The sequence below is a fragment of the Poecilia formosa genome, unplaced genomic scaffold (genome assembly GCF_000485575.1).
Source record: "Poecilia formosa unplaced genomic scaffold, Poecilia_formosa-5.1.2 Scaffold735, whole genome shotgun sequence".
Classification (NCBI taxonomy): Eukaryota; Metazoa; Chordata; class Actinopteri; order Cyprinodontiformes; family Poeciliidae; genus Poecilia; species Poecilia formosa.
In genome coordinates this window covers 72,918-86,752 of record NW_006800674.1, presented here as the reverse complement: position 1 = coordinate 86,752, position 13,835 = coordinate 72,918, and the positions used below count along the sequence as shown (strand labels likewise).

At 37.9% G+C, this 13,835-nt stretch overlaps 1 protein-coding gene across 2 annotated transcripts in view; it reads right to left on the bottom strand.

Moving 5' to 3' along the window:
* Window positions 1-13,835, bottom strand: part of LOC103131257 (mitogen-activated protein kinase kinase kinase kinase 4-like) — a 76,280-nt gene that overhangs the window by 34,177 nt on the left and 28,268 nt on the right. The window contains exons 10-14 of one of the 2 annotated variants that reach the window (XM_007542855.2): window positions 11,523-11,695; window positions 7,248-7,320; window positions 6,918-7,044; window positions 3,923-4,030; window positions 3,526-3,657 (exon numbers count right to left, since the gene is read on the bottom strand). In XM_007542855.2, the coding sequence (XP_007542917.1) occupies window positions 3,526-3,657; window positions 3,923-4,030; window positions 6,918-7,044; window positions 7,248-7,320; window positions 11,523-11,695 (613 nt within the window). Of the gene's footprint in view, window positions 1-3,225; window positions 3,661-3,922; window positions 4,031-6,917; window positions 7,045-7,247; window positions 7,321-11,522; window positions 11,696-13,835 lie in introns of those variants that run through there. The other variant, XM_016666523.1, reaches the window with a different exon arrangement.

Sequence of the window (13,835 nt, the reverse complement as noted above, 5' to 3'; positions counted from 1 at the left end):
TGTGACCTCATTTTTGAAAATTTCTCCTGAAGCAGAAGAAATAAATAAATCTAAACACCCTAAAGTGGGCATGTTTTTTGTAACATTTACGTCGGGTAATCACCAGATTTCAATGTTTGCAGTGATTGCACCGCTGCTTTTAAATTGTGTTTGCTTGAACCTGAGGGGTCACATTCGTCGGAGCTTAAGCCATGACGGCGGCGGCTTAGCCCTGATCACACAGCTGCGGTGGGAAAGTGTAAACTATCGGGGATGAGGTAGGAATCACAGGACTTTTACAGCAAAGAAGCGTGAAAGAAGAAATGACGTCACTGACAGACACATGCTGGTTGAATTAGAAAGCTTTGTGTAATCATCATCAGGATAACTGTCTCTTTCCCCCCATGTTGGAACAATAATAAAACTGAAAACCAGAACTGAACCGCCTGGATTTACTGTGGATTTTCTTCAATCCACACAGAGCCAAAGCAAATGTACAGACTCAAATATATACAAGCAGGTTTACTAAATGAGCTTCTGCTCTAATTCTGGTCGGAGATTTGGCCTCTTTAGCTTTGGCAGATCAGGAAAAGTTCATTTGAACTGATTGGTTTCTAGTTCAGATAAAAGTTTTTAATATTGCTAGTTTTCAATCGAGTTGAGGGCAGAACTATGAGAAAAAGCTGGCCTGCTTTCAGGACAAGCCGAACAATTAGAGGATGAATAAAAGACAACTGGACTTTTACTGGACACATTTCTCCTCATCTAAGAGGGACGGTCAGAATGCCCAGGTAGAACAGCGCAGTGGGAGGAAACAGATATGATTAAAACTATGACCTAATAACTAGCATTCAGACAAAGTTGACAATATGTCCAGCTGCAGGTTGTATGTCTATATAAAGGAAGTCACACTTCACACTTCCTGTCCTGGTAACAAGCCGATAAGGACGAGGCAGATATGTGGACTACAGCAGAGACTTCTGTTTCAAAGTCGTCATTTCCCTTTTTCCTGTTAACAAGCTTCCCCTCCCTGCTGACACACTTCTGGTTGCTGTAGGAATTGATATGCAAGATGGTCGTAATCACTGCACCATTTCACATCTTTATCTGACAAAACATCACATCACACACTCACTGAGCGTGTCACATAATCAAATACTGATGCATTAAAATTTAATGAAGCACCATGCTGAAGTCAGTGACTGCTTACCGCCGCATCTACGATGAAACTAAACATACAGAGCATAATGGGATGATAGATATTTCAGGAGGGTCTATTAGGGTGAATTCACACCAGCTCTGCTTTAACTGAACTCTAGTTCGTTTGTCTGGAAAATCCAGTTTTTTAGGTGTTAGTGCGAAATCAGAAAAGAAAAGTGACCTCTGGTCTGCCTAAAGACCTGGGTCTCAGTCCGGTTGAAATGAACTCTAGTGCAGTTTGAATGTATACGTGGAAAAAAAGCAGGAAGTGGACTACAATGCAGGGCATTCTGGGAAAAACAATCTGAAAAAACATGCGAGTCTAGCACAACCAGGAGAATCCAAAAACCACTCAAATCTGATGCCTCTAAATTTCTGTTTACATTTTGTGAAGAAGAAAGCTTTGCTCATGTCTTCAGAAGATTTTGTGTCATTTTCTTCAGTAGTTCTTGGTGTAGCGCCTCCAAAGGTGAGGAGGGGAACAGGTTTTTCAAAGGGATTGGCTTGTTTGACACAATGCAGAGTGAAAGAGAACCACAGCAGCTGCAAATGTAACAAACGTTGCAATTTTGGTCCCCGATCAAACTGAGTCTACCAGAATATCAGGTCTGAAAAGACCCTCAGTGTAGACCTCCTGAAACCCAGCGTTCGGTCTGAGTAGAGTAGAGTTGAAATTATTGGCAGAATAGGAAGAGTCGTTTCGGCTGTTACTCCAAGTTGTTTGGTTTTTGTTTTTTCCAACACATTTTCAAAAGAAAGTTGGAATTATTTCTACGGGTTGACTTACATTTTGAGAGAATGTCAGATATTTTGTAGAAAAATGAGAAGATAAATTTTTTAATTAGAAACTAGAGAAGAAAACCTAAGCTCATTCTGTGTTCTGTACCTAATGTGTGTGTGTGTGTTTTTTTAAATGAAATTCAGTGTTCTAAGTCGAAGTTTGTTTGTATCACTTGAGAGCATCTGTATCAAGTCATGCATCTTGCTACATGTCTGTCATGTTCACATATATATGGCACTTCCTCTGTGCTGGTGACGTATGACACAGAGCGACTTCCTCATCCTTCTCCTTCAGTCCAACTTCCTGTCTGTATTTCTCCTCTGCTGAGATGTTGAGAAGGCTGATGAGTAGATCAGGGGATGTGAGGAGGACGGCCCAATTATTTTCACGACTCTGCATTTTAAATTCCATATCTTCTTCTGGAGTTGGGCTCTAAATATCTGATTATATTCAGTTTAGTATCGTTTATCATATATTGTGAAAGGTTTCTCAGTACAATATGGATATTGAGTTATAGTTGTACAAATAAATTCCAATTAATAATGTTTTTAAAAAACAGAATACATTTTATTTATATATATATATATATATATATATATATATATATACTTTTTTTTTTTTTACCATTTTCGCGACTTTTTGTTTCACAATAGCAACAACAAATATTAGTAAATTTAAAAATATGATAACACCCAATTAGAGTGTGCAACTCAGTGATATAAATCACATTTTTTTTGGATATTAATATCTGTATCGGTCTTGATATTGAAACAAATTCTAATGGTGTATTGGTGACAATGTGCACAATCAATAAGGGCAGATCTATTCAGTCTAATTCTGTGCTTTGTGCTCTGAGAGATGTCTTGCTTTATTTATTTTAAATTATATTTAGAATTCCTAATTGCACTTCATGAACCATTTCAAATAAAGTTTGCAGCAGTTTATTTTCTCATGTTTGACCAAGTAGTGGTCAACTTATTGTTTTTGTCAGTTTTTAGTTCTTTATTTAATTTATATTGGTTGTTTTACTCCTTATTGAACTGACTGAACAACTTAAAGTTGTTTTTACATGTTTGACCAAACATATGAAGCTACTGGTGTATTTAACTGTGTTGTACTGCTGCAAAGTTAGCAAATTAATATGTAATTTGGTACATTTATGTCTGTGTTAAAAAAAAGAAAGAAGTTTTAAGTCAATTCACTGCTGTTTTTCTGTATCAAATCACATTGGCCTATAATAAACATCAGATATCGGTATCGAAAAAGAAAAAAAGTGGATCAGTATTATGCTGCGGTGAAACTTTTCATCAGTCTGGACAAGGAAGCTAATTAGTGTTGATGAGAAATGGTTGAAGCTCAAAACAAAACAACTCTTTAGGAACTTCTGTAAAAAGTTGCAAAAAGGCTTGGAGTTGGGGTGAAAGTTCACCATCCAGAGAATAAAAAAATCTAAGAAACATGCAACCAGAGCTGCAATGAAACAGTTTAGTTTTAAGTCTGTTAACTGAATCTGTGAGCAGACTTGATGTTTCAGCCTCTACATGTGCAAAACTCTGAATCTTTACCTGTCTCCTGTCACACTTCCTGTTTTTCTCCTCCAGTAGGATTCTGTTGTCGTGGAGATCAGACTCCTCCCCCATAAAAACCTCCTGAAGCTCCGCCCACTGAAAGGCACACTCCGTCAGCTGCTGCTTCTGCTGCTGTGGAGTGCAGAGGCATTGAATGTTTCAGATACCATTCTGTTCTTTTTGGCTTTTCAACATCAGGACTCAAGCTGTCGTCTCTTTTCTTTACTTTTTTTTTTTTCTTAAAAAGAAAAACAATCAGGTTGCAAAAACACTTTGGCCGCAGCAGAGCAGCTGACGTGAGCTGCTTGGTGATGATGACGATGATAATGATTGAAGGCGACAGATAGGGTTCAGAGGTTGGAGCCATGTTGAATACAGATAGAAACTGACTCACGTTCTCCAGCTTCTGCCGCTGCTCCTGCTGCTGCTGGATCCGCCTCTGTCGGTCGGCCAGAATCTGCTTGATCCGCTCCTGCTCAGCCAGCTGCTGCCGGTGCTGCTGCTGCTGATGGGCCAAATTCAGGAGTTCAGAAAGTTATTCTTGAAAACAGCAAGTCCAATTTTACTTCCCGTTTCATCAGGGATGTTCCGAATGCATAACTATTAAGAATATCAACTTGGTCTGTGACTTTTAACCACGTAATGTTTACAAAAGGATTCACAACCCCTGAACTTTTTCGCACTCACACTTTTAAATTTAGATTTTTTTGTTTAACTAATCATAGCTACTCAATAACATTTTCACCAACCCTAAAGGTAAACATGCTACTTTATTTCTTCGTGTTTCATTTGAGGATGCACCAACCTTTTTTTTTTTTTTTCACTTCCGATACCAATATCTGAGGTGTAGTATCGGCCGATACGATCCGATACAGAAAACCAAAGCTGAATAATTCACTTACAGACATAAATGTTCCAAATTACAAGTGTATTTGACAACATCTGCACCAGTTCAATGCACTTCAATACATTCATCTCCACTTTTAAATTTGACCTTTTTGCCGTTTCCTCAATCACATTTTCACTTCCACTTAGCATTTTAATTTTGCTGTATTATTTCCTTTTCTCTATTAGTAACTCTGGTAATTTCCAAGGTTATTTTTTTCTTGTTTGTTGTATAAACACAACAAACAAGACCCACATTTTGTCATCTAATTTTACCTAAAAATCCATTACTTTATAGCCGCTTTGTCATCTTGTGGTTTTTAACTCCAGACACTGTAAATGAGTCATTTTTCAGGTTTTTTATAGATGGAATAAAATACCTGATGTTGAAGTAAAACACTGAAGTCGACCACAAATTAGCACTTATTTAAATCACTATGTTGATTGATTGATTGATTTTTTTAAAGGTTTTGATTAATTCAATTGCTAGAAATCTGACTGTTCTATTCTTAGCAGCACTTTGCGTGGCTTCCTGTCACTAATCCCACCTGCCTCTTAATGCAAATCCGTCTGCTTACTGTGGCCAAGAAACTCACTTTCAGAACTAGTTCACAGAACCCAACTTAAAAATAACAACACACACAAAGCAACAAGAAAGAAAAAGAAAAACCTGCTCAGATATCTGGGTCTGATGGATTTCTGCTACCACTGCCATCCTCAACTTTCTTCTTGCAGTAAGAAATTAAAAAACAAAAACATCTGAGGCTGCACTCCACTCATTGAATCATCTTTCATCAGATCGCTCTGGCTCAATACAGGCAAGATTGTAACAGTTTCAAATGAATACCCACAGAGAGACAAACACACACACACACACTGCTGGTTACTGATTGGTATTAATTACTGACCCATGTTACAGTAATGTGGTTAACTCTGCTGAGACTAGAGAGATGAGGACTGAGCATGTGCGAGCTTCCAGTGGCGTGCCGTCTTATCTTTGTGTTCAGATGTTACATCCACAAAATTGTTTTATCTGTTTCAGCATCATGATAACGATATGATGTTTTTGAGGTTTTTAGCTCTGGTAGGCAAACGCTGTGTCTGCTGCAGCTGCTGCTGCTACCACACAGGAGAGGGGTTTAGTTAGTAATGATTTTAAGGGGGCTTGGGGGGCAGAGTATTATGTCAATTTTTTTCTTTATTTTAAAATAGATGGAACATTTTTACCATAAAAAACAAATTAAATTAAAGTGGTGAAACTAATGAGTGGGAATCAGGACAATATTTCACAAATTGGTTGGAGACATTATTTTTTGATGCGCCATTTAGAAATTTGTGGTCTGTTTCCAAATACAGGTTTTTCTAGAGGTTCAGCCCATCAATACCAATTTTAGCCACAATGGGAAGTTTTCTTAAGAACTGCAGTATGAAAAAGAATTGAAGCATATTCAAAATAGTTTTTCCAGCTTTATTGATACTGGAAGCAGTTATTAATAGTTATTTTTTTAGGAGCAGAGGTGACGTCACACCGTGTGTGAGGGAAAGGAATTGCTATAAAACAAGACAATTATTATGGAGTTGATAGCTTAGACCAGTAGTGTCCAGAGTGTTTGCAAAGTGGGCCAAAAACCCCCACCTTTTTTCACTCCTCAACAATAAACTAAATCTACAATAACTCTAGTTAAACATAGTTGTTGTTTAACTTTATTTTTGTAATAAAGAGACGTTTAAATAATTGTAGGTCCAAAACTTGAAGAGTTTTTAAAGGAAAGACATCCATTTTGCAAATTCTTTTGCAAAGAAAAAGATTCACCCTTTACTCAGCTATGAGAACATGGTTTAGGTCACCGTCTCTTTAAAAATGCTTCTTGTATTAAGGAAGGTTGAACAAATTAATTAAAAACAGATTTGGATTCTCTAAAGTCTGTTTCTGAGTAGAAGTCAGTTGAAAAATGTGGTTTTATTTACTAAAAAAATAAGAGAGCAAAATCATGGTTGTTAAAAGACAAACACTTTGTGTTGAACTAAACATTTAAATTTGTCAGTAATAGTTTTGCTCTAATTAAAGAAAAATAAAATAAATAAAAGTCTCCGTCTGTATCAACCTTTCTAGCTGTTGATACACAGAAACAATCAAGTGGCTCCAAATGGCCCCCGGGGCACACTTTGGTCACCTCAGGCCTAAACTGTCTTTAGCATCTTACTTTAGCAGTCAGCAGAGTTAGCCTTGATTATGTTGAAAATAGTTTACTTTTTCACTCAGTAAAACCTTCCTCACCAAAGAGCGCTGCTGGTAGTGGTTAAGCATGGTGTGGTTAAGATAGGAGTTTTAGTTTCTGGTTTCCCCGGTAACCAGAGAAAACTGATAACCGGGGCATCCATTAGTTTTGCTAACAACAGGAGTAAATTACACTGAGTGAAAAACAAAGTCACTAAGAAGAAATTTAGTTTAGGACAAAAACAGATTCAGTTTCTCAGTATGAAGGTGTACGAAATCAACCTGCCTGTTGTCGTTGTTGAGCTCCTCCTCCCCCCACATGACCCCCTTCTCTGCCTCCTTGGCGATCTTCTGTCTGTAACCGTAGAAACTCCCGTCGTAACGTCCATTCCCCGGGAGAGTTCACTATGGAACTGAGAGCGGAAAAACAAACAAACAAACAAACAAAAAGAGCGTGAGAAATGGTGAAAAAGTAGACAAACAACACGGTAGTGATCAGGTTAAAGACAGATTGGGAGGGGCTACAGGATGACCCATCGGTCATCTGTTGTTGGACACCAAGAGAGGGACACAATGGACAGAATGTCCATGTGGAGAAACCAAAACAGACGACTACCTGGGTTCGCCTTCCTCCTCTGCGACCTCGTCTTCTTCATCCTCACTGCCGCTGTACTCATAGCCTGGATCCTCTAACAGAGAGAAATACAGAAAGAAAGTGGCGAAGAATTCAGCTTCACATTGGTAGAGGCTGATTATCAGCTGCTGTGTGATTATCATAAACACACAGCAGCATCAGAACGGACAGAACCGTAACCAACCAGAGCTGTAGAAGAATCGGTCCAACCCGAGGCGAGGATAATTATTGATTTGTTTTTTGTTTTGAACATCTGAAATACTGCCAAACTGGAGGCACAATCTTTCCTGTTTTATCCAGTTTTCACTCCACAGCGTTGTTTCATATTTTTATTTTTAAGTAGTTGTGAGAAACGGCGGATGAATGTGAAACTGCTGCTGCACAAGTTACTCAACATTTCGTTGCTCGGTAACCAAAAAGTGAGTGAGTTAGTTGGCGCCACCAGCCTAGCTTATCCAAAGCCTTTCCTCTGCCTGCATCTCCCAGAATGCTGTGCGGTTCAGGATTGGAATTCAGTTCATATTCTATATATTTAATCTTCTATCAGATGCATTTCTTTTTTTTATGATGCGGAGATATATTTTTTTTCATCAATAAAGTTATAAAATGTTTTACCAGAGACAAAAGAGATACACTTTCCCCAACAATCAGATCTGCATTCCTTGCTCAAAGTTGGGAAGCAAAGACGTAAAGTTTGTCCAAGAAAAACATCAATGACAGGAAATCTGGAGTCAAAGAGAACCTTTCCGATTGTTTGGGACATTTGGAAATAGAATTAGTCCAAATCCAAGTGACTCGAGTTTGTCACAATTCTGCCCAAGAACTTTGCCACGAACAAACACTGTGTTAAAGAACATCTTCTTCCAACAATCCAGAAACAATTTTGTGATGGGACTTTGTGTTTTACGGCACGGTGGAGGTCCATGTCTCACGGGAAAAGTGATAACAAAAAGGTTCAAAGATCAGAACACTGACGCTTGGGATCAGCGGTGAGGAAAATCCCCAGATAACCTCGCTGAGTATCTGTAGTCAGTTCTCAAAAAAGCAGGTGGATAAACAGAAGCCAGGGGAAAAAAATGGGATCAACTCCCAGGACTGATGAGAGGTCACCGTTAGTCAAGACTTTTTCCAGAAATAGATGCACTGCGTGTTGGATTGAAAAGCCAGCACTGTAAACAAAACTATCTGTGTCGTTGGTGTTAGAGACCTGTAACACCAATTCAGAAATCGATTGGAAAGTAAACCAATTTTGTTTGCTTCCCAACCAAAGCAAACAAAAGCTGTTTTGGTTGGGTAGCTGATCTAGCTCATTTTTGCCAGATCAGTTGGTTGGAAACTAAAAAATGTTTTTCCCCAGTCGCTAAACACAGTAAGCATAAGCCACTTGACGCTAATAGCAACACTTTTCAAAAGGAAGACAGAGTCAGCAGATGTGCCTCAAAACAAAATCAAAGAAAAGATACAGATTTAAGAAGCTATTTAAAAGAAAAGTATATTATCCTGAACATGCTATGTAATGTCTGCAACTTGTTCAAGCTGAGACAGAGCGAGATTTAAAGCAGCAAACAGGAAGACAAAAAAGAAAAATTATTCAGTTTAATTCTTTTGAGAACGCAGTATTTGAAAATGTTCTCAGTTTTTGAAAACCCCTTTGAAACTATATTTTAATAAGTAAGTAGAAATTCCAATAGTCTGGCCTTAGTGAGTTAATATTCAACTCTCAAAAGAGATGGCTGAAATAAAAGCAACTTTTAGAAAATATTTTCTGTCATTTCTTTTTTTTTTTTTTTTTTTTAGAAAAGAAAGTGAGACAGTTCAGGGACAATGCACAGAAATTGCTTCTTTATTAAAGCTAGCTATGCTATCAGTGACTTTTGCTAGCATAAGATCACAAACTGTTGAAAGTATCAACTCTGTCATTTTATTAATGTTTAAAAATGATTACAAAAACAGGTGTGAAATTGTAATTTTATAATGCAAGCCATGCTACAAGCAATATTTGCTACCATAATATACTGGTAATAAAAAAACCCTGCTGTCTGTTATTATTCTATTAATGTTTAGAAATAATTATAGAACCTGTTATTGCTGTTTTAGTAGTGCTAGCTATACTATCAGCACTTTTCGCACAAGCATGAGATAGGAAAAAAAACAGTTGAAAGTGTCAACTCTGTTATTATTGTCAATGTTTGAAAGTAATTGCAAAACCTCTGAGATTACTGTTTTAAAAATGCTAGCCATGCTCCTAGTGCCATTTCCGAGCAAAAGATAATAGTAAAAAACTGTTTAGCCAAAGTGTCAACTCGGTTATCAATGCTTAAAAATAATCATAAAACTCCTTTATACAGTGGCATCGCCTCTGCTACTAATCTAGTTAATGCCCATCTTACATCTTCAAGTAAAACTCTTAGAGAATTCAGAATGACCTAAAACTGGTAGCTACATTCCTACTCAAAAGTATATTTCTTTTACAGCCACATATGTACACAGGAAGTGTTTTGTTGTTTTTCCTGAAGCCAACAGAATAAAATCATTGTTCTGAGGTGGTGGTGGTGGGGGGAGAGAAGTTGAGGCTCTAGTAACAACATTTGGACAACATCTGTTGTGAGAGCAGCTCAGCCAAAAGCTGAACACTGACTTGACTCTCCAGATGTTCACATTAAAGGTAACACAACCCAGGTGGAGTTGGTTAAAGCAGAATGATAGAAAAATAAGGTCAACAACATTTCCTTTCCTGACCTCCCTCTCTACCCCCGTCGTGTTGTTATCCAAAGTTTTGGGCTAAGTAGAGGAGAAAGGAGCAATTTGTTGCTTTAAATTTCATCGTTGGGTGATGCATCTCACAAAGCACAACCCATCTTTGTTCAAACTGCACCCCTGAGGACGCTCAAAGACGACACATCCCCCCATGCATCACATCCGGAGAATTTATTTTTGATTTAGATTTTTTTTTCCCCAGCAGTTCACACACACAATAATGCGACAGGCATTTTATTTATTAGGGCATGCACACTTAGACGGCTCTAAACACACACACACACACACACACAGAGAGAACAAGCAGAAAGTCTCCAGCCATTTAGTGTGCTTTTGGAAGCTCAGAGATTAGAACCAGATGGCCATTCTGTTTCCTCCTTCCTTCCTCTAAGCGTCTCTCTCTCTTTCTCGTCTTCCTTCTCCTTTCTGCCTTTTTTTCACCTCTGCAAATAAACTCTGATAAAACTGACAGATCTCATCAGGTTGTTTTTCACAACGTGCAAAAATCTGTCAGAAAACAAAAACGCCGGGCTGATGTTGGCGTCGCGCATCGAGCTCATCTAGGGAAAGAACGAGGATAAATTATTTTCACAACAGCGCTCCTCCCTCTATGTTTCACATTCCAGCTGTGCTGCCCTGTGTCTGTTTCAATCTCTCCAAAATCCCTGCTTCCTTCCTTCCTTCCTTCAAAAAAAAAAAAAAAGTAGCAGAGGATTGGGGTAATGGTATCAGAAAGTGAAGACTTTTTAAAGCTCACCAAGAGGAATTGTGTAAAAATGTGGGCAGCGGCTGCGGCCAAGTGCAACATTTCCTCATGTTGTAGATGAACATCTAGAGTTAGAGAGCGCCCGAGCAGAGAAAGGAGACTCAACTGGTGAGGGATTCATCTGGAAATAAATCCTTACACCAGCTGCGTTTCCACAAACCATAAAATTGCGTAAATTGAAATTACAAAAATAAATGTGCTGAATGGAAACACCAATTTATAGAAAAAATTGGGGGGTTTTCAAACAACGTTCACCTCGCTCCTCCAGAGCTCTCACAGCGTCACACAGTTCATAAAAGTTGTGTGTCATTCTAATGTGTTGAATCCGTAGCTATTTTGTGAAATGGCCGACTACAATTTCACCAAAACGGCGCATATGTAGCTGCTCCCAAGTAGGCGTGGCTTGTTGTTACAACTCCTGAATAAGATGTCAACGTCTCCCCTGATTGGCTGATAGATGATGAGGTCTAGCACCATGGCTGGATTATGAATATATATGATGTAACTGTTTACATCCATCGTTGTCACGATTTGTAATGATTTGTCACGTGCAATAGCTTATTCACAAGAGATTTGAAGTTGTACTTAATGGAAACACCCACTAGCAATATTGTGGCTTTTTTCGGCATAAGATTTCTATACATTGGTAAAGGAAATGCATTAGTACGGTCAGCAGCTGGGAGGATCTTGACAAAAAGACCCAAAAGACCCTAAAACGTTTTGGATCCCCTCACCCTTCTCTCGCTTCTTCCTGGTTCTGTCCAGGTGGTCCTTCAGCATGATGCGGACCTGCCTCTCATTTGCCAGGTCCCTGATGAAGGCGTGCTTCAGCAGAGCGTCTGTGGCGGGTCGGTGGATGTGGTTTTTGACCAGGCAGCTGTCGACGAACGACAAGAAACGTTTCGACCTGCGGAAAGCGAAGCAAAGAAACGATTCAGAGGAATCTGTCCAACATGTTGAACTAAATGCTTGAAATTAACATTATTTTTTAGAATGATCTAAATTTAGCTCAGCTGCTGCAGCGTTTATTAGAGTAAATGTACCATGATTCTACAGCATATGGATCTTTTTAACATTTTATGTAAAAACAACTACACACTTCAATGTGCTTTGGAAAAAAATGATAGAAGAAACTCTAAACATGTTTTATCTGTTTGTATTCTCTCAGTCGATATGTTGTAGAAACTAGCTTCTGCTGCAATTACAGTCGCAAGTGTCATGAGGTACCGGCTCTTCACACATACACTGCCTGTAAATAGTATTCAGTCTTTTGGATGTTTTACACTTTTTGTTGCTTTTACAAATCAAATGTGATCAATACCATTTGGCTTTTTTTCTTTGCCATCTCTCTCTGTGGGAATTAAACATTAAAAAATTATTCTGCACAAAAAGACTGAAAACAGGAAAGGATTACCTGCCGAGATCCAAATAACTGAAGGCATCCAAAACGTGATTTGTGCCCCAATTTAAATTTACTTGATGTAAATGGCTCGACGCTGTTGTACGGATGGATTCTGTATACTGTTCTTTGTATACTTGTATCTACTTCTTACTGTATTGCTCCAGTGATAATAAAAATGATGATATAATCCTAAATGTCTTTGGACATGGATTGAAACTGTTTTGTCAGTTTTTGTTCAGGTAGCTGCTATGTGGACAATACACACAGATTGTTGCTTTAGCAATGCTAGCAGTGCATTAGCGCTTTTTGCTAGCATTACTATGACTAGCATTTTGAATCATAAAAGACTTTCAACTGTTATTTTCCATTGTTTAAAAACAATTATAAAATCTGTTTGAGACTGCTGTTTTGTAATGCTAGCTATGCTATCAGTATTAACAGCAACATTTATCAATGTTTACAAACAATTCTAAAACTTTTTAGTGCTGCTTTAGTAATGCTAGCCTATTAGTAGATTTTACTAGCTTAAAATAGCAAAAACTGTTGAACACTGACAACAGTTATTTTGTCAATGTTTAAAAATAATTACAAAGAGATTGCTGTTTGTTAAGGCTTGCCATGCTACAAGCACTATTTGCTAGAATGAGAGAGTAAAAAAACAGTTTAAAGTGTTACATCTTATTTTTAATCAATGTTTAAGAATAAATTAAAAAGATTATTGGTGTTTTAGTAAAGCCAGTTAAGATATTAGCACATTTTACTAACATAAGACAGTAAAAACAGTTGAAAGTGTCAACTCTTTTATTGATAATTAATTTTAAATTAGTTTGATGTACCATGACTGCTGATAGTTATACGGATGGACGGATGCTCTATAGTATTCTGTATGCTATTCTTCTAGATTTAATTATGTTGACTTTTTTTGTTGTAACAATAAAAACCAAAAAAGCTTTTTGACAAAAAAATTAAAACATTTGAGATAATGACAATTAAACAAATAACATAAAATGGCATATGTTGCTTAGTTTAGACTAAGAAGTTTAAATCAATTTGTGCTCAAGATACTCGTCAATTTAAAGACCAAGAAGTTTCCAACAAAAAAAAACATCGATGTAAAAAGCAGACAAATCAATAATGTTTACATCAATACCCGTGTCTAGCAGCTGCTATAAACTTCCTAGAGTTGTCTGGCAACTTACCTCCAATCAGCTTATCATTCCTCTCAGCACTCAGAAAAATATTGTGTAAATTGTAAAGTCGATGTGAGGCTTTAAGACTAAATCTACCATCAGAAATCGCTGAGAGAGTCGAACGGAACTGTTGTCTGAACAGGGCAGGGAAAGCTATGTGTGTGTTGTTGCTTCGTTTTTTCGCCTCAAGGAGGCCTCTGGGTAAAATCATGGCAAAGCTCTGCACTCCAAGACCTACTATAGCTATTAAAAGCTGCTGGGAGAAAAGGCATTTCTGGTCGTTTTAATAGTGAATGAAAGACAGCAGCTAGTGTCAGTCCAGAGTTCAATGGGAAGAGCTTTTCTATTATGCATGAAAGGGCAGGAAGTGCAAGACGAGTGATTGATGTAAAGAGGGTAAAAATCAAAACCCCATTTAGTTTCAAAGTTACAGCAGAAACACCACGGTAACTTTA